The 26,546-nt window shown below is 44.7% G+C and overlaps 1 protein-coding gene across 1 annotated transcript in view; it reads left to right on the forward strand.

Annotated features, from left to right (window-relative positions):
- The first annotated feature begins 12,942 nt into the window (after positions 1-12,942).
- The window catches only part of ERBB4 (erb-b2 receptor tyrosine kinase 4), a 484,810-nt gene continuing 471,206 nt past the window's right edge, over positions 12,943-26,546 (forward strand). The window contains exon 1 of the mRNA XM_059476545.1: positions 12,943-13,052. Coding sequence (XP_059332528.1) covers position 13,052 — 1 coding nt within the window. The 5' untranslated portion in view covers positions 12,943-13,051. The remainder of the gene's footprint in view (positions 13,053-26,546) is intronic.

Consider the following 26,546-nt stretch of genomic DNA (forward strand, 5'->3'; position numbering starts at 1 on the left):
GTGAGCTGCTAGGGACTGGTGGAGGATGCTGAGAAATATGGAGAGATGAATGATGGTGCCTGCTCCAAACACATCCCTGGTGCACCTTCATCAGAACAGGATGAAGCCAGCTCAGGTTTTCCATGTGCTCTCTTGTTGCCATTTGGGCTGGTTTTGGAGCTCTGTGCTCCCCAGCCTCACCTCCACACCCCTGAATTTCCCTCAAAACCCCTTCTTTCAGCAGATTCCTTACCTGTTATCACAGGAGTGTTTAGAGCAGCTAAAGATCTCAAGCACCTTGCCTGAGAGACTTATGGTGATAATTAAAGCAGTGCTTTCCAGCCCTCTGCTGCTCTTCCTTGGATGGCTGGAAAATGGGGAACAGGGCTTGTGCCAGCCAAGAAAGAACCCTGGAAATCCATGTTCATTGATCTGGTGTATTTCTTTGACCTGTTAGTGAATCCTTGCTGATGGGTGTGTGTATCTGCCTTGTGAAAACCTCCAGGTAGGGAAGAGATTGCCCAACAATTGTAGGTCGTGTTTATTTTACCTTCTGTTCTAAAAAAAAAAAAGGGCATCATTATGTGATGTAATTTAATAAACATGCTGTAAGTTGATTTATTTAATTATGGGGAGGGGTCCTTTTCTCTTTTAAATCTTTTGGGATTTAAAACAAAAAAAGGAGCCAACTGATTTGTCCTGTGCTATGGTTATGGATGAAGCAGCACAAAACATCCAGCTCAAAAGACAGACACAGAGGTTGTGGCTGGTAATCACAGTGACACCAGGATGAGGTTTTCTAGACCAGCTGTGAAATTGTGCAGTAAATTACATTGCATGTGATGTGTTATTCCCTGGTTTGGTAAATAACCTTCCTGATGAAGCAACTGCAGGGAGCTGTGCTGGACTTGGTAGCCAAGATCTGCAGGAGGGGTTGATGTGCTCACACAGCTGCAGTTGTCATCTTTGCTGCCTCTTCCTTTGATCATCCCTTCAGCTGGGTGCCTTCCCCTCTCTTCCCAGCTTATTCCAAGTCTGTTGTGTCTTAAGGCCCTGCATTGCCTGTTTCTGCTGGTGAGCAAAGGCTGCCTGGCTCATGGCTGGTGCATGGAGGATGCTTCACTCTCTGACCCTCCATGTGCTCATGGCATGGCTGATCCCTGCCCAGAACCACTCTGATCCCTTTATCTGCCCATGGCATGGCTGATCCTGCCCAGAACCACTCTGATCCCTTTATCTGCCCATGGCATGGCTGATCCTGCCCAGAACCACTCTGATCCTGTCCATGTGCCCATGGCATGGCTGATCCTGCCCAGAACCACTCTGATCCTTCCATCTGCCCATGGCATGGCTGATCCCAGCCCAGAACCACTCTGATCCATTCATGTGCCCATGGCATGGCTGATCCCAGCCCAGAACCACTCTGATCCATTCATGTGCCCATGGCATGGCTGATCCCAGCCCAGAACCACTCTGATCCATTCATGTGCCCATGGCATGGCTGATCCCAGCCCAGAACCACTCTGATCCCTCCATGTGCCCATGGCATGGCTGATCCCAGCCCAGAACCACTCTGATCCCTCCATGTGCCCATGGCATGGCTGATCCCTGCCCAGAACCACTCTGATCCTGTCCATGTGCCCATGGCATGGCTGATCCCAGCCCAGAACCACTCTGATCCCTCCATGTGCCCATGGCATGGCTGATCCCAGCCCAGAACCACTCTGATCCCTCCATGTGCCCATGGCATGGCTGATCCCTGCCCAGAACCACTCTGATCCCTTTATCTGCCCATGGCATGGCTGATCCCAGCCCAGAACCACTCTGATCCCTCCATGTGCCCATGGCATGGCTGATCCTGCCCAGAACCACTCTGATCCCTCCATGTGCCCATGGCATGGCTGATCCTGCCCAGAACCACTCTGATCCCTCCATCTGCCCATGGCATGGCTGATCCCAGCCCAGAACCACTCTGATCCCTCCATGTGCCCATGGCATGGCTGATCCCAGCCCAGAACCACTCTGATCCCTCCATGTGCCCATGGCATGGCTGATCCCAGCCCAGAACCACTCTGATCCATTCATGTGCCCATGGCATGGCTGATCCCTGCCCAGAACCACTCTGATCCCTCCATGTGCCCATGGCATGGCTGATCCTGCCCAGAACCACTCTGATCCTGTCCATGTGCCCATGGCATGGCTGATCCTGCCCAGAACCACTCTGATCCTTCCATCTGCCCATGGCATGGCTGATCCCAGCCCAGAACCACTCTGATCCCTCCATGTGCCCATGGAATGGCTGATCCTGCCCAGAACCACTCTGATCCCTCCATGTGCCCATGGCATGGCTGATCCCAGCCCAGAACCACTCTGATCCCTCCATCTGCCCATGGCATGGCTGATCCCAGCCCAGAACCACTCTGATCCCTCCATGTGCCCATGGCATGGCTGATCCTGCCCAGAACCACTCTGATCCCTCCATGTGCCCATGGCATGGCTGATCCCAGCCCAGAACCACTCTGATCCTTCCATCTGCCCATGGCATGGCTGATCCCAGCCCAGAACCACTCTGATCCCTCCATGTGCCCATGGCATGGCTGATCCCAGCCCAGAACCACTCTGATCCCTCCATCTGCCCATGGCATGGCTGATCCCAGCCCAGAACCACTCTGATCCCTCCATGTGCCCATGGCATGGCTGATCCCTGCCCAGAACCACTCTGATCCCTTCTGGGCAGAAAGAGCTGCTGCTCCTGGCCATGTCTGAGGCTGGATCCTAGAATTACCTTCATTTTTTAACCAGGGAAGCACAGAGTAACTCTTGAAGAAATTGAACTGAGGCCATCAGGGTATGACCTCTGAATAAAAGTAGACATTTTTTTTGTGAGAGCAACAATGCAGTGGGAACATCCAAAGGCTCAGCTCAGGTGTGAAGCTGTGGAGTGCATCAGGTGGGAGTTTATGTAGCCTGTGACTGTTACCCAAATCAGGTGAGGGACTTTTTCCCCTTCAATGGGCTCAGGGGTACCTTCTTCCTACCTGGAAGCTGCTGCTGTGGAGGTAATCCCTCTGCAGATCACCTCCCTGGCAGCAGGTGCTGTCCAGAAGCTGAGGAATGATATTGCTGTACCTTCAAGAGGTTTAATGACAGCATTAAAAATGTGGTCAATATTCAGTTAACTTAAAGATTCAGTGTTCAGTGGTAGTTTTTGATTACATGTAGCAGTTCCCTTCCCTGTGGTAGCTGTTAGGATCATTGGCCGTGGCAACTCTGTGGTGTAGCACTGAAATCTTAGGCTGTAGTTTCTTCTCCAAATCCTATTTTCACTGAGATGTCCCCATAAGCAATGAAAATAAATGTACTCATGTGTTTATTTGGAGGCTTCCTTAGTAAGGAGGTGTTTAATCAGCACCTACCAATGGAAAAAGATTGAGTTCCTTGAGCTGGAGTTGCAACTTTTTCTCCCTTGATTTTCAAGGAATATAGTCTGCATGGAAGAATTCAGAGCTCACAAAGACATCTGGTTGCTAAACAATATAATTAAAGTAAATACAGCATAACAGGGAGCTGTTCCTGTGTTCCTAATGTGCAGAAAGTAGGGTTTGGGTGAGGAAAATGCATTACCTGGTAGAGGGAAGGAAGAAGGAGAGAAAAAACAAAAGTTATAGGGGGTAAGGCATAGAGAAAGGGCAAAGTGAAGTGAGGAGAGTGCAAAACAGAGATGAGATGCCCTGAAGCAACACAACACCCAGGGACTGTTTGCTGCCAGAAGCTGATGATAAACAGCTGAGGGACCATGTGGGCCCTCAGAACTTGTAGGACACTGTCTTGTGCAGCATCTAGCTGTGTCCCTCAAAGTTCAGAGGTTCTTTTTCTCCCTAACTGACTGTATAAAGGGCATTTTTCTCCCTAAGTGACTGGCTTGTTGGTTTTACTCCTTTACTAATTTAGAGAGCAGGAAGCCAACTCAACAGCTCTGTGCACAGTTCCTGTATTTAGTTATGGGAGACAAAGAGCTCATGAGAGCAGCCAGGGGGAAGCCAATGGGCTGGGCTGCTCTTTGCAAGCCACAGTGCTGGAGCAACCCCTTGGGGAGCTCCAGAAGGGCTTTCCCACTCCTTCCAGCACAGAGGTAACGATGCTTTGAGCTCTCATCTCCGGATGGAATCTTTCCCCATGGGCAAAGCCCAGGTGCTGCTGTTGCCTAATGCCAGGGCAAGAAGGTGCTCCCTTTGCTCCGTGGCAAAGCCAATGTGATGTTTAGGAGACATTCCTGTGAGGTCTTATCCGCAGGGCTTGGCTGTGTGAATATCCTGGCTGTGCTGTGTGGTGGATGCTGCTTTTGCCACCTGAGCTTTGCTTTCTCTCACTTGGCAGCTGCAGAGGGCACAGTGGGGTCCTCTTCCTTCTTGGAACTCATCTGCATGATGGTTTTCAAAAAGTATTCAGAAGTGGTCTCGGGGGTCTCTGTGGTCCTGGCTGACCCTGAGATGTGTCAGAGAGTCTTTTCCCAGCCCAGCAAATGAAGGAGTCAAGATTCTTCTGTTCTGGTTTTCAAGGTGGTTTATTTGTTATCTATAACATTCTTTTCCTGGCCTGCTGAGGTCCATTCAGCAGGTCAGTCAGTGGCACACTGCCCACCTTCAGGGTGGTGTTGCCTTTTTATACTTAAAACTACATGTACTTTTTTTACAATTATTTTCCAATACCTATCACCTATGTTAGACGGTGTGTTTCTACCTTAAACCAATCCAAAAGTGCCACCATCACCCAAAAGATGGAGGCTAGGAAGAAGGAGAAAGAAGAACAAGTCATGCCCAAATTCCTCCATCTTGGGACCCTGAGCCCCCATTCTAAAAACCCCAAAATTCTACTTTTCATCCTGTGACAAACTAACTGTCATTCTACTTAAACTCTTGGGGCTTGTAATTCCTCATATAAGGTTGGTAATTTTTTCCATGGGTCATAATCGAAGGCACAGGGGTCTTGGGCTCTGAGGTCTCTGAGCCCCCTCACAGCCATCCAGGACAGCCAGAGGGATGTCCTTGCTTCTGACCAAGTGGTTCCTTTCTGGCTTTGTGTTTGCACACTGTTCAGCCATAAGGGGAAATCTCTGGGATTTGGAGGAGTCTTCAGGCCAAGGGTATTCCTCCTGCTCCATTGCAGACCTGGGTTGTTTAGGCAGAAAAACACATTTGAGAGACCCTGGCAAGGCTGACTGTCCTGAGGATAATTTTTCAGGCACGATGTGGAGAATCTCTGCGGAGATAACAAACCCCACATGTGAGCCTGTCACTGCCTGTTTGATCCTCGTTGTGCCCAGCAGGAATTAAAGGCAGCAATGACTTCCCTTGCCCCTGATGATCCCAAGGAGGCTGCCCAAGGATGGAGCCTCATGTTGCTGTGGAGAGGCCACCCCTCGGGGCTGCTGCAGGAGATGCAGCATGGCAGGGATGGCTCATTTGTTTGCTTTACCTTCCACAGACAAATCACAGCTGAGAAAAGCCTGATTGTGGGTGGGTCTCATTCCCCTACTGCACTGCACCTCCTACAAAATATTCTGTGTTTGTTATTGCTCCCCTCTTTGTTGGGAAACCTCCCTGGGGTTAAGTGTTCTGCCAGCTGGGAGGAAAGGTTGGCTGAGGTGATAGTGCCAGAGCAAGGACTCTGGTCTTATGGAAAACAGGCAATAACTGTCCTTATCTCTTATGCATCACTGCATGAACATTTCATCTACTCTGCTGCAAGGAAGATTTTCCCATCTAGTACTCTGTTGCTAAATATATTTTCAATGCAACCTGAAATTATATATTTCCTTACTTACTGTGTGTTCTTGTAATTTCTGTGTCTGGTTGCACATAGTGCTCTGCTGTTTTGTGGGCACAGCATTGACACACATGTTCTCTTGCACCAGCAGTGTGCAGGTATCAGAAATCTTTAGAGTGAAAATCCCCTGTGAACTTCCAGTGTGAAAGGCAAAATTGCATCCAACTATCATCCAAAACATCTCATAGGGGGTGTTTTGAGTTTTGTCCACTTCTGAGCTGGTATGATGGAAAGTTTCACAAGGTCATCCTCTTTTCTCCTATAACTATGTGATTTTTGAGCTGGTCAGACTGATAAAGGAGCAAGCAGAAGTGTCTGTTTGCCTTGCTCACAAAATACTGCCAGGTAGCATCCTGGCATTCCTGGCTGCCACATTCCTCACTGCTGTGTGTTGCTGGCTCCCAAGAGGAGCAAACCTGGGGAATCAAGAAACTGCAGCTTTTCTTACACATTTTTGATTGCACAGACCACAAATGGATTAAATTCCCAATTAGGGTATTCCTGCATTGAAACCTTAGTTTGAGGAACTGATTTATTTGCTGCTTAAACATGCAGAGCAGTAGCATATGTGAAAACACATGCAGGAAATGTAAGGTGCAGGTTTTGTGTTGGTTTATTTATTTTTTTTTTTCATGGGGTTAGTTGCCCTCATAATGGAGAACATTCATTTACGTGGTGTTCTGGTAGCTCTGTGAGCTTCACAGGGGGAAAACAATTTGCCTTTTGGGACAAATGTCTAAGGATAAATTAATTTCTAGGGTGTTCATACCTGAGTCACAGAAGGGTGAAAATTCAGCACACTGCCTCCCCAAAATCACCCATGTGATGTCAGCTGTCTACTGCACAGATGGAGAACAAGCAGCACTTTGCAAATCCCCAGGAACTCTCTGAGCCTCTGGTGCTCACTTTATTAAATGGGCAGCCTTGCAAACCATCCAGAGTTTGTGTAGGTATTGTTTTTGTAGCAAATTTTGTGCCCTTTTTTTGGTTTTGTTACTTTTTATTGTGTGTGTGTGTTTACAGGAAAATGGTGGGTACGGTTCTGACTGGGGCAGGGAAAGTGGAAGATAAGCCAGCAGCAATTGCTCTGCATGTCCAGGCAGTGTTAGCAACACTTCTCTCACCTCTGTAGGATTTTCCAGTGCTCTTCAAAAGGCTAAGTTTGGGGGAAAAGTGACACAACAGCCATTTAAGAGGTTTTCAGTGGCACAGAGCATTGCTGTGAAGTGACATATGGAGAAAACACTGGTCCTGGAGCCAGTCTAAATTTATCACTGTGTCACAACAGATAGTTTAATTTAAATGTGTGTCCAGCAGTTGCCCTTTCAATAGGTTGCAATCAGCTTGAATTGATATTACCTGAATAAATCCAAGAGCTGAATAGCACATCCATTTCTGATACAGCAGTGCAGGGCACATTATCTGAGAGTAAAAGGAGTTGGTGCAGCTCTGGCTGTTATTGTAACCCAGCTCAACACTGCAGAAGAAAAGAACAAATTTTGGTATATTCTGGACTCCTCCAAATGGAAAGTGCTTGCCACTGCAGTGTCCAAGCTGGTAAATGACTGTGGTTGCTTGTACAGGGATGCATGTGCAGTCTGCTGATTGCTACGTGCCATCATCTGCCCAGGCTGGCACTATTCACATGGCTGTGAATAGGGCATTCTCCATTGGAATTAAAAGTTACAGCCAGTTTTATGCAGCTGCATTTGTTTTTGGGACAGGTCAGCCCTGGGCAGCATGTTGCAGTTAGGCTTCCCTGTGATGCATCTGTGCTTTTTCCTAGGGATAAGTTATTCCTTGTCACTATTCTTGGTCACATCACATCTGGAGGGTGTTTTTGAAGAGACTTTGCTGTCCCCACTTACTGAGTTTAAGTTTCTGCTGTGGTGCTGCCTCCGGGTACCTGTACTCAGGTACTTTCTTTGGGCTGGAACTCCACTGGATGGTGCACTCCAAATCAGCTTTAGTTGAGAGCAACTAAAGCTCTCTCAGAAGCCTTTAATCCACAGGACTGGGCTGGATCTGCTCTGAAATTCCCAAATGCATGTGCTGTGGATGTTGGGGCCTGGGTGCTGCTCTGTTTCATTGTCCAGGTCCCTTGGCAGTGCTGAGCTTCCTTAGCTGATGTGGGTGCAGGGAAAGGTGCCTGGAGCAGGGTGCTGTACACGTGGGTACAGCTGTCCCTGCTTTTCCTGCCCTGGGATATTTCCATCCAGGGGATGTGGAGTGTTGGATAGGGAAGAAGTCTCCTTGCATGCTGGACAGCCTTTTTACTGCCTGACTTCATCTCTGTCCCCTGAGATCCTGGGAAAACCTCCATACTAAATCCACCTGATCTGATTTTATTTGGGGGAACAAACTGCTTCCCATCTTATGGCTCCGTCAGCTCTGTGAAATCTTTAGTTTTGCTCAAGTTCAGTTCTTGCAGACATATGGAGAAATAATCACATCCCTGCATTTCTCTCTTCTTTTCAACCCACCATGAACCTTCTGCTGCTGTCCTGCCTCATTTGTTTCTCCCTCTTATTCTCCTCATTAAATAAATTTCAGCCAGATTGGCCTGTCAGATGAACAGTAAATTAATATATTGTAGCCTGAACTTCAAAAAGGAAAAAAGTACTTAATTGCAATTACTTGTGTTCTTATCTCACCATTGTCAGTTTTAAAATGGCTATTGACTTAACTGGGGACAAGGCATTGCTCTCTCTAATTTTGTGTTGTTTCTTAATTTTCATTAATAACTTCATGTCCCATTTGTGTGGTGAACAGTTGTGCCAGTTGGCCAAAATCTTCCCTCTTTGTTGTTATAATGGTTATGGAGATTTTGGGGCTCTAGGCCAGCAGCCTCCCTGATTGAGCTGGAATGGGGAAGCACCGCTTCCAGAAAATCTGCAATATAAGATAGGAAATAACTCAGTAAATGGCTATAAAATGCATTCATTTAGCTCTGACTTTTTTTGTTAGGTTCTGAAGAGAAAGCATATGGAGATTATCTTTCTGGATTATATATTGAAATACAGGAGCTCAGGGGCAGAACTGTAAATGGTGCAGTTACGAGTTTATTTTGCAACTCATAGGTGTGTTTCCTTACCTTGTTATATGGCTGCTTCTAGGAAGCAAATATTTAAGTTTGCATTGCACTGCTTTTGATGTCTGCAAGCCTTTGGTTTGTTTTTTTTTTTTTAGATGACACTTTCCATCAGGTTTACAGTTCTCCTGATAGTTTAAAGGAAAGGGAGAATGTGATCTCATGGCTCTCAACAAGGCCTTAAAACTTTGACACTCTCTTTTCCTGGAGAACAAGATATATTCTGGTCATCTACAAGCCTGTGTTTTTCAGTGGCAGCAGCTTTTGGTGCTGTCTGGAAAGCAAGGCTACTCACTTTGATGGAGAGAGGGTTTCTGTCCTCCTTGACTTTAGGAGAAAGAACTGAAGTGCTGTTTTCTTTCTTTTTTCTTCAGTGTATATACACTGTGTCATTATACAATAAACATGTTACTCCCTTTTTCTCCTGAAAAACCTCTTCCTTTCAGTCACTTGATGCTGTGGGAGCATTTCTGGTACTGCACACTGCAGCATCTTTGTTCTGCAGACAGTAGTGAACCAGGGGCAACACTGGGGCTGGAGTTGAAGCTCTTCACTGGGAAAAGGAAAAGCCAAATGTACACTTGTATTTTAATGTGTGAGGCATGATTTAAAGCACATCACAGACTGGATTTTTGTTTGCTGTTTTCCAGTTGTACATCCTAGCTTTGCCATGTTCCCATGACCTGATGGAGTAGAAATGAGTAATTTCTGTGTCTGGAGGGCTTTTGCTCCAGCACCTCATTACCTGCCAGGAATGTCTTAATGCCTCTTGTGCCAGTTCTGGTTTTCCAAGTGTGACAGCCAGCTTTGTGCATTTCAGGGCATCAGAGGTCAGCCTGTGCTAAGGCAGGTGACATCCCACTGCTGGGGGACACAGAATTCCCTCTGTCCTGGCTGAACCTGGCTCCAGCAGAAGGCAGGTGCTTTTCTACACCTCCCCTGCACCTGAGGCATCAGGAGCTGGCTGATGTCTTTGTGGCCTGGTTGTCACCCTGAGACTGAGCCAAAGGAGGGAGAGGAAATTATTAAATGTTAATATATGCTGGTTTAATTGAGAAGCACTGTTTTCATCAACTGCTGTTTGAAGAACAGGCTTAAGTATGTTTGTAAGCCCAAACAAATGTTGGCTTTTTAAAGCTATTGCTCAAATACAGGGATCTTGCTGCTGCTAAAGAGGTTTAGAGCTATGAGCCCAAACTCTGTGGATGAATAATGTGGCTGGGATTCAGTAAAGCCTATTAAAGATAATATTTTTCTATTCAGTAGCTTAAGCCAAGCTTAAGCCAAGTCAGCCTTCAAATCCTGACTTAGCTGCCTTATTTTGTGTGTTGCTCCAGCACCACAGCACTCAGCATTCTGTGTTATTTGGAACAAGTAGAAGTGATCTCCATCCATTTTTGTTTTCAAGAGCATGAATGTGTTTTTACTTCAGACCTTTCAGAGGCTTCACCTGTGGCTGAAGAGAAGAACAAGATTGTTCTGCTGCTGGTAGAGTTCAGCTGTTTCTGCTGTTCCTCTCACCATCTCCAAGGCAGAGGAGTCCTGGGGCAATGATTATTACATGGGGGAGTAGGATCTCTGAAAGCAAAAGTGAAACTTGTGCTCAAAAATATTTGAGAGGAGTGTTTTTGCTTTCTTAGGGGAACGGGCTGAGACATCCTTTCATCCTGAGGCTCACGTGACATTTGCCTTAAAAATATTTTTAAATTGTTTTCAGATGAAATGAAGGTCATATCTGTAAATTAATTACACTTGAGACTTGGAGAGCAATGCAATTTAAAAGTTATAAACCAGGGCAGCCTTGTTCAGATTGGTGGAAAAGTCTGAAGGCTGCAGACCTGTTTCTACATGTAGTCATGGTTACTTGGCTTCTGTCTGACAGAAAGGTTTGTACCTAATCCACCAGGCAGGTAGCAAAGATAAGACCTGTTGACTTCAATGTGTGGCTGGAAGACCTTTAAGGAGTGTGCTTGGGGAGGGGATGCATGTTAATAAATAAATGAATGTGAGCTCATGCACAGCAATGTGCATGCAGAGCATGGCTGCCTTTCTCTGCATGCAGACCCAAAATAGGGTTGTTTTGTCAGAGGTGTGGTGCTCCAGGAACCAGAATTAATGTCCTTGAGTTCAAAGTGAATTCTCTGGTTGAAAGCAGGTTATGAGGGTCCTTGTGTTCTGGTTGATTAATTCTTGTGGTTTCCTATGGAAATGGTTCTTTCATTATTTCATCAATACCAAAATTAAAGCGTGGCCCCTACTCAACAGCAGAACAATGAGCTCATTGTGGCACACCATATAGCACTGACCTTTCTGAAGCAGAGCAGCAGATCCAGATCTATAATATTAGGCACAGCTTGCTGATTGTGCTGGCTGAGATCTCTGCAAACTGGGCTTCTCCAAATGAGATAACCCTGGAGAAACAGCCCTTGTCACTGCCGAGGATGCTCCAGCAGTGCAGCAATTTGTGTAGTGCCTTCCACCCTCCTCCCTGCCTGAACCAGGGTTTGTTTTACCCTGCTCAGGGCTCAGTGGGGAGTGAAGCAGAGCATTGAGGCTGGCCAGGCTGGGCCTGCACTGACACAGCTCTGCGTGTGCACAGACCGCTATTGATTTGGGGGCACAGACACCGATTCACGGGCCGGGGGCTGGCCAGCAGCACCCCTGCCTGGGGATTGGGCAGGCAACAATTTCCCCTGCAGAAGAATCCTAGCTTGAAAGGCATTTGTGTATCCAACCCCAGCTGAGGGGCTGGGGAACAGAAACCCGAGTATGGGCGCTTTTTTTGTTTTAAAAGTGCACAAGAAGGGAGTTTTTGTGACTCTGGGCGGATTAATTTCACTTTTTTGTTGTTTGTTTGGTTTCTTTTTTCTCCTCCCACCCTTCTTACTAGTTCATTTGGCAGCATTAAATCAAAATTCAGGAAGCTGCTGGCTGTGCTCATGCTGTGTCAGGTGTTTGAGACAGCCTCAGTTGTGACCAAGAACCGTTGCAAAAATCTAAACTGGGCAAAGCGCTGCTGGAAGCCAGAGATTAATGGCATTTCCTGAGTAATTTTTGAGTAAATAATCCCCTGTGTTTATTTTTTTTATCACAAATAGCATCAGGAAACCTGAGAAGATATATCAAGCTCAGTTCCTAGGTGCTTTGACATCCAGGCTACAGAAAAACAAGGCGGTAGAAAAGCAATCAGAGGCACATGTGACTTTTAAAAAAAAAATCAGTTTTCTTTCTTTGGATAGGTATTTATGTTAAGGAAATATTCCTTGTACATAAGGCTCATAGGGCCAAAAGAAAATATTTCCAAAAAAAGATAAGAGAGCTATTTTCATAGATTCATTATAGGATCACAGAATGTTCTGGGCTGGAAGGACCTAAAAGGTCATCCAGCTCCACCCCCTGCCCTGGGCAGGGACACCTTCCATTGTCCCAGGTTGCTCCAAACCCTGTCCAACCTGGCCTTGGACACTTCCAGGGATGGGTCAGCCATAGCTTCCCTGGGCAAGCTGTGCTAGAAGGATTTCTTTTCTATAGCTAATCTAAACCTACCCTCTGTCAGTTTAAGCCATTCCCCACTGTCCTGTAATTCCATGCTCTTGAAAAAGTCCCCCCTTGGCTTTGTTGTAGCACCCTGTAGGTACTGGAAGGTGCTCTAAGGATATTTGGGATGGTTTGCTTATATTTGTGGATAACCAGAAGCCACAATGCTCAGGTGTCAATTTTGGTGTAAGAAGAGGTAAATTAGAGGCTGAGGATGGTTTCTGTATGTGATATTCACATTCTCTGAACAGAGACATAATTCTGTCTCCCAGGATTTTTCCTGGAGAAAGCAGTGAGAACTTCAGAGAAGAAGAGAAAACAATTCTTATCTCTATTCACTGCTCCTGTTGTTTTGCACATGTGGAATGTGTTATGGAGATTGCTTACCCAAAGTGATTTGTTAATTAGACATGGGTGAGAGTTGTTTTGAGTGATTAGCCAATCACTCAAAGCTGTGTTGTGACTGTCAGGGGACAGTAAAGGCTTTTTCTTTATTGTAGTTTAGTATAGTTTTAATACAGTATTAGTGTAATATAGTATAGTTTTAATAAAGCACCTGTTCAGCATTCTGAATCATGGAGTCAGAGCACATTATTCCCTGGCTGCTTCTACAATATCAGTAAGTGCATGGGGGCAAGGATCTTGTTTTGCTGCCTGAGGGTGACGGGGAATGGAAGGAAGTTGCTGCCTTAGGAAGGTGCTGATGGTGCCTCCAGCAGCAGAAAGGATGCACAGGACCAGCTGGAGCAGGTAGGATTTGCATTGCTCACTGTCCACAACATTCAAGTCCACAGAACAGGAGAGCAAGCACTGGCTTAAATGAAGCAAACAGCACAGTGTGGACCCTTGAACCAAAAAGCAATTAAAATCTGGAGGCTGGGAAGGATCATTTCCATTTAGGGCTGCCCAGAGAGCCTGTGGGGTCTGCTGGGCAGGGGTGGTGGTCAAAGAGGTTGAGGCGGCACTCTTGAGAGGAGTTTGAGGAAAGCAGAGCAATGTGCATTATTTGAGGGTTTGGGAAAGAGAAAATGAACATTAGCACTATAAAACTCAATGCCTACTAAGAGCTGCCTGCCACAAGTGCTCTGCAGAGAGCTGTGATGGTTATTTTCCCCGTCTGGTTTTTAATTTATGGTACCAGAAGCTGGAAGGCAATGCCCAAAGTCTAATGCAAAATAAAACAGAGCAGTTTTTGATTGCGCTGCACAGTCAAGTGGAAAAATGAGATAAGTGGGACTCCAGTTTAAAGCCCATCTGAGCCAAACACAAGAGGAGCCTGGCTCCAGGTTGTGTGGTGGAGACATTGGGGCTGCCTTCAGGAGGGGAGCTGAGTGAGGTTGCTCAGCAGCCTCCAACAAGGATGCTGATCAGGAGAAGTGAATTCTTTGTAGACTTTAGAGTGGCTGTGCTGTTTTGAATGCATCTTACATGTCTGAAGTACAGCTGCTTGTGATGGGCAGAGTCCTACAGCCTGGCCTTGCAAGAACTGCTGGGGTTCATATAAGATTAATGGTGTTGCTGTCAGAGGTATTACCTAGGCAAAGAAAAACTGGCAGATGGAATACTGGATTCTTTTAGAAAGGTTGGTAGAAAAGAAAAAAAAAAATCCTGTGTTTTTTTCCTCCTTCCTCCAGGACTGAATTAGTCAGGATGCCTGGGAAATCAAACTGAGTAACGGTGTTTACTCTCTGTGAAAAGTAATGCTCTCTTTTCCCCTCCCTGGGGTTATGTTTTTACAAAGGGCAGTGCGTGAGCATGGCTGGCTCCTTTGGCACCTCCTGGGCCCGGGGGCGTGGGAATGTGCCAGCAGGAATGGGCTGGAGGAGGTGGGGGCCGTTCTCCCCTCCGATGGCCTCCCATTGTGCTGCACCCTTGGCATCCAAGTGGGGAAAGAAGGATGGGAAGAGAAACTGCTGGCTGTGGCAGCTCCCTTTAGACTCGGACTAACCTGCTTTATTTATTGGTTTTGCTGAAGAAATAGTGAAAAACAGAAGGCAAGGCAATACCATCTTCCAGGAAGTTAGAGATGCCTTTATGTGCCACTGGAAACCAGTTGTGCTCTTGGAGAGGCTTCCAGCAGAAGTGCCCAGCCACCCACCCACCTTTTGGTATTGTGGAGAATGGCAGCACATCCCTGTTCATGAGGCATTGCTGCAGTGAGGTCTGAAATCTTGCTCAGACATGAACAAATTGTTTTGGAAGTTGACAAGCACCAGCAGCACCTGGGGAGTTGTGTTAAATTCATGATGGAGGTGGCATCAGAACTGGACTTGTGGAAGGATTTCTTTGTAAGAGAAAAGTGATACAATTTAAAAGTAAATGAAGTCAGAGCAAAGGGAAGGTGTCCTTACAAGGGCTGGATGATTTGTGAATCTCTGACTCCCAAAAAGTTCTGGGCTCACCAGCCCCTGGAGAGAAACAGGATGCTGTGCATGGAGGGCTTCTAACTACTATGGGCACTTGTAGGTGAGCCATGTGCTCTCCTTGCAGCAATCTTCCTCTGTCCCCAGGTTAAATTGGTACCAAGCTCATCTTGGTCTCTCACACGTTGTGCAGTGTTAATTTAGTCTATGGAGAAATTCACAGGAACAAAATGCTGTGTTTTGCCTAAATTCTCCCTGAAAAAGTTATCCCTCCTTCTTTGGCAAGCCAGCTTGCAGAGATGCTGAATCCCAGGCAGTGTGAGGCAGGTGTTCCCCAGAGATTTACACTTTCAGTATCAATCCTATTGTGAGCCAAATGCAGAGAAACCTGAGCACATTATGCAACTGCTGACCTTGATCAGGTTCAAAATTATCTTAAACGTTAATCAGTAGCAAGCACCACTTTTATTGTGGGAAGTATTTTATGTGGCATTCAAGCATGATTGCTGTAGTCTGGGGTCTGCCTTTGACTTTATTATGCTTCAAGTTTTCCCAGTTAATTTATCAAAATGACATGCAGCTCTGGGGGGCAGCTTTGTGGTGTATGATTTACTAAATAACACTCTGCATTTCTGAAAGGCTTTTAAAGTTACTGCTTTCACACCAGGTGTATTTGTTGTTCTAATGCAGGTCACTTCCTCTCCTAGTTGTGCTATCCTCCAAGCAGAGCCCAGCAGAAACAGTTTCTGATGACAGAAAGTGGATTGCAGGGTTGGACAATGTCTGGAGAAGGTTGTTTTCTTACCCAAATGCTACTGAGCCAGTTGTTCAGTTTCCTTTTGACACACACATCCATTAACAGATTGAATAGTGAATTTTGGTGAGAGGTTTGGAGGCAGCCATCATTTTGTGAAGTGGCTGCTGGCATTGTAATATTCTTTTCACTCAATTTGAAATTCACCCATTACTTTCAGTTGAAAATGAAATAACTTTTTAGACCTTTTAAGCATCACTCATGGCACAGCAATTTTAATTGTTGTCAGTTCCTGCCTGCTAATGAAAGAACATGAAATTTGAGTGTGCTATATCTTTGTATTTCAGAACGGTGGAGGAAGGGTTGAAGAGGAGATGGAGCCTGGGTGGTTCTGATTAGCGCAGCAAAGCGAGGACACTGGTGCTGTTTCAGGATGGGGCTCATTTCTTTTCTTTCCAGGGAACATTGGCATTTCTAGTTCATTAAGTTCCAAAATAGGATTTTAGGCAGAAATTCCAGTTTTTGACAAGTCATTTGTCTTTACACCTAGGAAAAGACCATTTTCTTATTGTATTAGGGAATTTGGCAGGAGTGTGTTCTCCTTCCCCAGTCATTCATGGTTGTTGCTGCACTTTGCTATGTGATGATACAGTTGTATGTAGGGATTTCTTCCTTCCAAACCTATTTTCTAATCTTTTTCTACCAGCACACCTCAAAAGAGAATGATTATTTCAGGAACGTGCCAAGGGCTAGGTAAGGACTGAAAGGAGTGAGAAAGTCAGAGAAGAGGCATCTCAGTAACAAAAGAAGAGGCATCTCAGGAATAAAGTAGATTTTTCTGGGGGAAGAAAGTGGAGAACGGGTTCAATGATGAGGAGAAGTGGAATTGCCTGAGCCACAGATTATTTTTGTCTCTGAGGTAAAACTCAGAGCCTGGCTTAGGTCACGTTGTGTGATCTGTTGGCCAGCACTGGCTGCATACCTTGGGAGGTCGACACAGCTTGATGACTGGGTGAACAGCTGTATTACTGTAACCATTTCTATTTGAGAGAAGCTAATGAAGCAGTTGTGAAGGCCTGAGAACAAGGCTGAGAGGAGAGGCTGCTCAGGGAAAGCGATACACTGAACAATAAAGGAGCTCAGGGTATAGGGACACGCTGCTTTCAAACCTGACCCTGAGCAGCAATGAAGTGCTGGGAGTGCTTGGCACTGGAACGTGATTGTTTCACTTGGGAGGTCTGTGGTCATGGCTGAGGCCACTTGGAAGTGAGACAAGGTGATGCAATACCATCCCTGCCTGGGGGAGTATGTCCCTCCTGTGTTTTGGAGCCTCAGCACATGTACAAACCCAGAGCTGCTGTCACTTTCAAACAAATACACTTACTAAAAACAACAGAAAAATACAAGCTCATAAAGAATTGTGGGAGTAGCTCTTGCAGACAGTGCATGGAGATTTAAGCTGGCTCCAGTTGACATCAATAGGAGGGGTGTAGTAATTCTTTTCATCCCTTCTCTTAATTGCAGATGCTTTTTGCAAATCTCTCGAGAGTGACATCTGGTCCTGGTAGGAGGCTCTAAAATTGTAGGTTTTCTTTACTGCCACTGTGCACTCTGTGGAGTCTGCTGAATCTTGCTTGCCTAGTTGCAAATGGGAGGTTTTAATTCAGTGAGTGTGGGATTGGTGATGTAATCAGAGGAGCTGTACCTTGCAGCAATCACACAAATGTCTCTAACCACCTTCCAGCAAACTTTTCAATGTCTGCGCCTGTTGTAAGTCTAAAAGTCAGTGCCCTGTGACATGCTCCACTTTGGCTCCTGTGGCATTTGCACTGTCTGCAGCTGCTGTGGCAGATTAGATTGTGACTCGAGCAGGGAGTGGGGCTGATCTGACAATAAATGTGTATTTTAAGTGTGGCTGCTGCGTTGCATTAATGTTGTTTATCTTGCGATGGTCGCTGTGCGTTGGCACATGACGTGGGGGATATTAATGATGTGGAAAAAGGCAGGGCTTTTGGAGGGGCTCTGCTGCTGCTAACTCATGTGGAGTGGAATTGGAGTAGTATTTGGTCTGCTGATAAAATAAAGGCAGCTAATTGCCAGCACTTCTGTTAGTCTTTCTTACTTACGAAAGACTTTTCTCAGTTTGGTTAATGTATTCCTTTCAGGAACTCATGTGCTTTCACACACAAGGTAACTTGTGTGAAAGCATTTGCAAGATTAATTTTCACTTACTCTCAGGAGTATTGGGGGAGATAGAACAACCATGTACATTCCCATTATTTTTTGGGCTATATTTGCCCATTGGGCTCTTCCTGAGATGCAGAAGCTGTGCATAACAAACCATGCAGCACGTTGTACAAAGCTAGCCTCTTCCCACGTACCAGGCCCATTAGGAAATTTTCAGCTATCATTTATTGAGACAGGAGGTATATTCTCCTTTTTACAATAATTTATTGGCTAATTTATAAAAATTGCTAGTTAAATTAGGTGGAGTGGGAGGATTGAAAAATGGGGGTGAACAAGCAGCCAACTGAAGAGCCAGCCCTTCTTGCATGAGCCGTGGTCCATACAATTTTTCAAGCATTAGTAAGAATGAGTTATTTCTCTTGGTTTTCTTTCATCTTGTTGGAATCCACATGGTTCTTGTTCCACTCCACTCACCCTGATAAAACTCCTGAATCATCTTCTAGTTAAATACAAATTTTGAAGTCAGTTAATGTTTTAATGCAGAGGATTTGTAAGCTTGGGTTTGGAATCTCTGTAGAGGGATACATTTAATAAGGTAAAGAAATATTACGTATAGATGTGTGCTGTTATGTGGAAGTCCATTTCTGTGGAAATTACCTGGCATTGTTAGCATCTTCCTCAAAGATGTATGCCAGGGTTCTGTTATTTATTAGATAGTTTCCTTTTATTTAGGAGAAAAAAAGGATTATAAGATTTTTGCCAGCCTGTATCGCATTTAAGTCTGTTAAATCCCCTGTACCTCTCAGAGACAGAATACCAGAGGCTTGGAGGAAAGTGTTAAACCTGTGAAGCTGACGTAAAAGATAATATGGCCACAGGCTTCACCCTGAGCTCTAATAGTGAGACACTGCCTCTCCCAGCAAGGTTTGCAGTTTAATATTGCTCCCGAGACGTGCTGTCATTAACCGTGACTTTGGAACCAAATCCTGGGTCTTGTTCCATCTTAGGGAGACTCTGAGGGCTTACAGTGTTTATAGTCTGGGAACCAGGAGTTTCATGGCATCCTGGAGATTGCAGTTCCTTCAGTGCATTAATTCTCCTGCTCTGTCAGCTGCGGTGAGACGAGGCAGAGCTCCTTCACTTGTGCTGTGCTGTGGAACACCACAAAAACTGAGTGCAGCTGCTCAGGATTGCTAAACTTGGGGAAAAAATTACACTGCTTTTAACAGGTGCCACTTAATTTGTTTCTGGAGGATGCAGCTCCTTCTATTACCTCTCAGTGCCATAAAAATGATGTTGACTCCTTGGTAGTCCTTCCTTTGTATTTTCTTCATAACAACCTGGGTACATTTTACCCACTGCAGTCACCAAAGGAAGTAAGAAGGGTCACAGAGCACTGTGGAGTGCTATTTTCTGTGTTTGTGGAGCCCACACTGCAAACCTCCTGTGCCTGATTAATATTTACGAGTGCAAGAAGAGTACGAGCCAGGATCGATTCATTTTGGAGGGTAGACCAATTTTGAAGTTGTGAAGACAACTTGCTAGGAGGCAAAAGAGAGGCAAAAACTTATATGACTTGAAAGTAGAGTTTAAGCTTCCACCTGCTGTGGTTTGAGGACTTCTCTTGGGGAGGTAGCAGCCTCAACTGATGGCATCCCTCATTCTTCCTCTCCCCTGGAGAAGCTGTGCTTGTCCCCAAGTGTTGTGGTCTGTGCTTCTGGGTCTAAGTCAAAACTGAAATTCAATTTACAGCCCCAAAGCAACTGAACAGGACAGGCTGAAAAGCAAACCCTGGGTAGAGCCAAATGGAAATGTTGCATGTGGGATGTTGAGTTCTGCAGTGTTTAGTAATAATGTAACAGGATGGAAATTAAAAATAAGCAACTTGTGTAGGCTAGCACCTGTGACAGCTGTAGTTTTGCTCTGGTCATGAGATGATTGCCGTGTAACAGGCCTTAACTCCAGCTTCTAATTCTGTAATTCCTGAGCAATTGTAGCTGTCAGGGGAGCTCAGTGTAAGCTGTTGCATAAACCCTTGTAACATGGCTGGCAAAGACAGTGACAATGGATGCTGGAAGCCTCGGGGATGTCTGACTGTGGCATCCCGTACTTATATCTGCCTCAAACCTCTTATTAACCTTCCCATAATGGATCTTCTGCCTTTCTTGCTCAGGAATGCACTTGGGCTGCTGCTCAGCTCTGGGAGTGTTTGCAAATCCAGCAGAGCCCTGTGGGAATTAACTCTTGCTGAACTGTGTGCTCAGCTGAGACCTGGATTCAAAGGCCACTCTTTTTGCTCCACAAGTTTCTCTTCCATAGTCAGCTGTTGTGATGTGATGTCTGTGACGCCCACCCACAGCAAATGCCCTCCATCCCTGTACTGGTCTACCAGACTCTGCCTTTTCTCTTTTTATTACTAATATATTTATATTTTACATTATTATTTATATTTCTTGTATGTATATTTGTTGTGTATGCATATATATTTATGTGTTTATGCATATATGCTTTGCACATGTATTGATTTGCACATATTAATCTACATATGCATCCATATATAAATACGTATATATTGTTAGTTTTTGGTAAACAGCATTTCCTCCTTGTGTTTCTGTGCACAAGGACTAGAAATGTCTGCTTCAGGAGGTGTCTACCTGAAGAGAATTAACATAGAGATGCCATAAATTATATAAAAAAGTGTTTGTTGTTAAACTGTGACAAACTTAGCCACAGGGAAGCAGCTGGCACTTTATTGCCAACAAGTTCCTTTGTGTTCCCCTTAAGCTCCAGCCAGACAATGACACATTTATTACTTTTAAAAAATTAAATGTGGAGTAAAAAGAGGCATGTTGGTGGGATTGCCCCAAAGTCACTCAGCTGGTTATGCATCCAGTGGAAGCCTTTCTGCCTCCTTTTGTGGGTGATAAAACTGGGGGCAGTGGTAGAAATAAAAGCAGAACTTGAGGAATCCTTTTTTTTTTTTGTCTCTAGTTTTGCTATCTATCAGCAGTTTAATAGAAAATGCACCCCAGCAAATGAAACCAACCTCACACTGCACATTTGCTATGGAATACCTTCATGGACAGGTTTTTCTCTCCTTCTGGAGAACAGCCACTCAGTTTGAACCCTCAAGGCTCAAGTAATTTTTCTCTGCAGTGAGAAATGGCAGGCAATGCAGTAACCTTCAGAACGTGTGAGTAACACCAGTTCTGTGTCAGGAAGCCATAGAGCTGAAATGGTTTGGCCAAAGCACCTGGAGTCTGAGTGCATTCAGAATGTGCTTGGTCACAACTCACCTTTTATAGGGGTGTAAAAGGAATGGAGCTCCCTCTGAAGGGTTTTAAAGGCTGGTGGAGTGAGTTACTGACAAATTGTCGTGGTGCTACTGAGGCAAGTCTGGGAAGTGTCTCTGGAAAGGGTGAATGTCCTGGTTTCAGCTGGGATGGGGTTCATCATCTTAGTTGCTGGTGCAGTGCTGTGTTCTGGATTTACGGTGAGAGTAACTCATCCCAAAACTGACATTTTAGTTGTTGCTGAGCAGTTCCTACATGAAGTCAAGGTCTTTTCAGCTGCTCATGCTGCATGAGAAGGAGGCAGGACAGCTGACTCAAGGGATATCCCACACCATATGGGATGAAGGGTACATAAACCAGGAGGAAACCTGCTTGGGCTTTGGTCAGCAGGTGTTGGACAACTGCATTGTGCAACATTTGTTTTGTTTTTTTTTTTTTTTTTTTTTCCTGGGTCCTATTAAACTGTCTTTATCTCAGCTTGTGAATTTTACTTTTTTCCCCCCAGTTCTCTGTGCCATCACTGTGGGCAGAGTGAGTGAGCAGCTGTGTGGTGTTTCACTGCAGCTGCCAGCTGCACGGGTCAGTGACTCTGTCCTGAAGTGTAGTTGCACCTTGACCTGCTGGGAATGAACTGGCTGTGGATGGGGAAATGTGGCGTAGGAAGGGTTATCCTGAAGGAATATTTAAGGACAATCAGCATGAACAGTGAATTGAGGGTTTCCACATTACGAGGCAACATTCCATTTTCTTTGTACAACACTGAGATGGTGGTGGGTAGAAGTGTTTGTATTTGGAAAAATATGAGCTGTCACCTGATGGGGAGCAGAAGGCTGTGCAGATTTCTCCTCAGTTCTAGCAAACTGTTGTTTGTGTAATCCTTTCTGCAGAATTTACTGTGCCTTGCTCTAGAGTGCTAGGTTGCCACACTTTTGTTTTCCCTCTTGCTCTGGGTTAGGAAACTCTCATTGCCAGTCTGAGTCTCCTCGTTGCCTACATTGCTCTCACTCTGGTGCCAGCATTGTATTTGACAGGTTCAGTTTGGGGGTTTTTATTTCTTTGTTTGGTGGAAATTTATTCTATCTCTTTGGTAATTATATGTAGGAAACAACTAAATGCCCTGTTAAACTTTACTTTCTAAATCCAAATAAGTTAAATTCCTGAATCTACCTGCAGAGCGTGGGCTCAGTGTTTACTCTGCACACCTATAGCTCAGCTTCTTTCTGCTTGAAACCGTCTCTGTGAGGGAAATTTTGTGGCTCTTCACCAGGCACTAACACAGGTCTTTCTCCACCTCTGCAGAGACGCTGCCCAGATGCCTCATGGTATTTTCAGGAAAAAATCAACAAAACCCAGCCAGCTGACCAAAACCAAAAAAAATCTGCAACAGCAAAATCCCCAAACCAGAACAGAACCAAAAAACTTGAAAACAACATCCTCAAAACAAACAAAAACCCTCCAAACAGCCCTTGCTTCTTCACTTCTTTCTTGCGATTTTGTCTTTGCTTTCTCACCGTGCTCTCTTGTGCAGCAAATTTACTCCTCCAATCAATTTATAATTTCCTGGGTTGTTTTTTACTGTTTTTTTTTGGTGCCATTTCTTGTGTGAAATGTGCACATAAGTGCCTGTGAGTCTTGAATTGTCCATGCTGCCTGTCTGCTGTTACAGCCTTATTCCTTCTGGCTGAACTCCAGCACCTTTCCCAACAACTCCTCTAGTCTTTGTACCATTTTGATGCCACTCTTCAAGGTGTACTTTGTGCATCATTTCTGTCAGATATTTACTCAGTGTGCATCCTATAGATCCCATATACTTTCATGTTTGTTGTAATTCTCAAATGCTTCCTCAATGCTGTAATCTTCTTTTCTCCTGTTGTGCTTGCTTACAGTCAGAGAGAATTCGAGCGAAATCATCAGATCTGTTTCCCTTAAGAAAATGTCCTGGTTTGATTTCTGAAGAATCAAAACTTGTTGGGCCTAAGCCCTGTTTTTCTTGCCCTCTTGTTTCACCAGTTAAGCTCATCTCTGTGCTGTAGCAGAGCTCAAAGGCAGGGAGGGTGCCTTCACCTTGCACTCCCGATGTGCAGCCGCCACCTGAATGCAATCTTCAAGCAGCAGGACAGCCAACCAGGCAGGAACATGCTGATGTTCATCCACACCAAAGGAATACAGAACAGCACAGGAACAAATTCCAGGGAAGCTCCCTTGGTGATTTTGTTGTTGTTGTTCTCTGCTTTTTAACTTCTCAGCAGGGATAGAGGCTTTTTGCATTCCTGCCTGCAAGCTGACAAACCCACACTGCTAGTTCAGTTTTGTGTTTGAGAGCCCCTCTGAGCTGGAGAGGAGCCCTACAAATCTTGCAGATACCATCCTGGAGGCAGACACAGCTCTGTGTCTGAATTGATTTCAAACTGCTGTCCATAATCCGGATAATAATCTACTATTCACAATTAGATGTAGTTCCAATTTCTTGAATGCTCAAGCAATCATTTTCTTTGGTAATTGAGTTCCCCCTAGAATTCCCTCATTCTGATCTCCTGCTCGGAAAACGAAGCATATTAATTTGAAAAGCTGCATCAGTGCCTGCCCAGGACAATGGCAGCAGAATAATTGCATGGAAATTTCTTACAACAGGTTTATTTTCATCTAATAAAGCTTTCCCTGGTGGTTATACTGCATGCCATGAATGTGATACAAGCTCTGAGGTCTGAATGTGATTGCTTGCATGGGCAACTGGGTTTAAGTCTAACATTCCAAGATATCTTTGTTATATTTTTTGTAAGTGTTTAAAGATCAATTTTTCAAGTATTTACCATTCTGTCTTTCTTTTCATAATGAATTTTGGGTGAGGGAAGGGATCTGAGAGGAGAAGTGTCACTATAGGATATAAATTAACGTGATGCACACACACTGCTGTTCTCGAGGCAAAAAAGGGAAATTTATTTTCTGACTAACATTTATAGATGTTTAAAAGTGACAGTGGATTGGAGGGTCAAAGTGCCACCTCTCCAATGACACTGGACAAACTAAGAGTATTAAATTTCTCTTCTTCTATAAAAGAATGCAAAACAAGTTATTTACAGAAAGCGTGTGAGAAACTTTGTTACAAGAATGTAAACATCAGAAGGCTTAGAAAATCTTAAAAAATCAGGGTGACAGAGAAGTGACTCCTTCTGCCTGCAGGATTTATGCACATACGTTACCCATCTACACACACTGGAATAAAAGTTGTCTTCCAGCCTCTGAACGGAGATGAAGTTGAGTTCTATGGGATGCAGGGCAAACAATTAATAAGGGACTAGAGGCCTTTACAGAGAGCTGATAACTCAGCAGGGAAACAAAGGAAAACAGAAAACAGGTGTAAGGGATGGCTACCCCTAGTGCCAGGAGCCTCAGCCCGATGTGTCAGTGTGGTTGGGATTTAGTGACAATAAATATTAACCTTGAGCTTGTCAGTGATCACCTTGTCTGGTTTATAGTTTGACCAGGAATTGCAGTTCTAGTTCTGCAGTTTAGGGTGTTGTCAATCCCCCCTTTCCTCTCCTAGGGGCTTTGCCCATGGGGAATATCTGTGCATGTTCAGGCCAAGTAGCAGATGCCATTATCATGAGAGATGTGTCTAGATAATGACTTTCAGACATTATTAATTAGTGTTTTTGAGCTCTGGGCTGGAAGTTGGTGAATGGTGGGCCTAATGTGTTTGATTTCATGGAATTACTCTCAGTATTTATTATTATGATTATGGTTATTGTTTGTTGTTTCACCTACTGGGGTATTTTGTGAATTGAATGCTTAAATAAGAGAAGATGTGAAGAAGATTAAATAATTAGAAGGTGATAGCAGGATCCCTCATATGGAGATGGGGTTTATGCTTGTCTTATATTTCCAGATAGGACTTCTGTTTTCTCCCCTAACAGGGTCAATTGGCATAGTCTGGCATTTCCAGAGGGTCTGTGTGGCCAGCTCCTGTTGAAGCTGACTGGATTGTGTGAATCTTTACACCTTGAGATCCCAAACACATTTTGGGCCTGCTTTCCTGCCATGTCTGTTTGCCAGTTTGATGGAGTTAATGAGGCCCAAGGATGCAATGACTTGAATTAGCATAAGAGAAAAGCCATCAGAAATGTGTCCCACAGTGGAGCTGAAGTATCTAGGGATGCAGAGTCAGTTATGAATGAAAGATCTTTGCTTTTCAGACTTGCACCCCCCCATTTTCCATAAAGGATGGCAGAATGTGTAGATGAATGCCTTCATAAATAGTCAGACTATGCCAACAGTTATGGAGCACAGTGGTGTTGGCTTTTTGTTATTTACAAGGAATTGCTGTAGGGTTTTTACACAGTAATCCTACAGCTGCACCATTTCATACAGAACCTTTACTTCCTGGCAACCAGATGAGTGATGTTTCACATGTCAGATTTTCAAAGGAAAACTGGAAGTGCAAAGCCCTGTTGAGAACCTTTCCTTTCCTCTTCCACCAATATGATCAGCTAAAACTATTTCAAAAGAGAGTCTCATTTTCCTTGTGAAAATGTTAAGAAATGCCAAAGAATGATCTTCCTTATAATCTTAGCTGTATATGAATATATAAAACCAAGGAAAATACAATGTGTGTACCAAGCCACACCTTTGCTGTTACGTTTCCACTTGCTAGGTTGGCTTAATGGGATGTAATGACAAGAGGCTGAACGTTGAGGCACTTTTCTTCTGCTTCTGTCAGTGAAATCACTCTCAGTTTCTGCAATGCCTCCCTTCTGCCAGACATAAATATTCTTGGCAAAAGCACATTTATTATATATACAAAAACAACCCCATTCCTGGCATATTTATTTTCTTTTTCCTGCCTCAGTTTATTGGCTAGTTGAAAAAGCTCCCTGTGCCTGCCCAGGTATGTGTATAGATGTGGAATCATAAATGTTTAACTATTATTGAAGGTGGCATTTTCTGTAAAGCAGAGGGTAAGCTGCAGAAGCCAAGCTGCTCTTTTTGTCAGTGGGTTTTCCCTAGTTCCTGATGTCAGCAGTGCTGATCTTCTTCTTCTTCTTCTTGCCATGTTCCACATCTCTTTCCTGTTGGTGTATATAATCTATTGCTACTAATCTTTACAAAACAGTTTTGGGGGAGGACTTAGCAGCACCAGCAGCTTCCTTCCTTGCCCACTACTTCTCTTTGAATTAACATTTTAGATGGGTTAATTCAGTTCTGTGTGAATTGTAACATTGTACACATGCATTTATTTGTGTTTTTTACTCAGTAGTGGTCTCAGAACCCAAAGAGTGTGAAGAAGTTCTCCTGATGTGGCCCTCATGCTGGAATGGGAGTTGGCATCCAGTTTGGAGAAACTGCCTTTGCTTTTATCTGATGGACTCCTGTGGCTCTATCCCCAAATTAACAGAGAAATGAAAAGGTTTGCACTTTCTGGATTTGTGGAATCAGAGGGGATGATAGGTTAAGGAAAATTTACATTCCTTTCATCCCCTCTCTGATGTATTGGTCCCCAGAGGGTAGATGAGCAGTCC

This window comes from Ammospiza nelsoni, chromosome 7, assembly GCF_027579445.1.
Source record: "Ammospiza nelsoni isolate bAmmNel1 chromosome 7, bAmmNel1.pri, whole genome shotgun sequence".
Taxonomy (NCBI): domain Eukaryota; kingdom Metazoa; phylum Chordata; class Aves; order Passeriformes; family Passerellidae; genus Ammospiza; species Ammospiza nelsoni.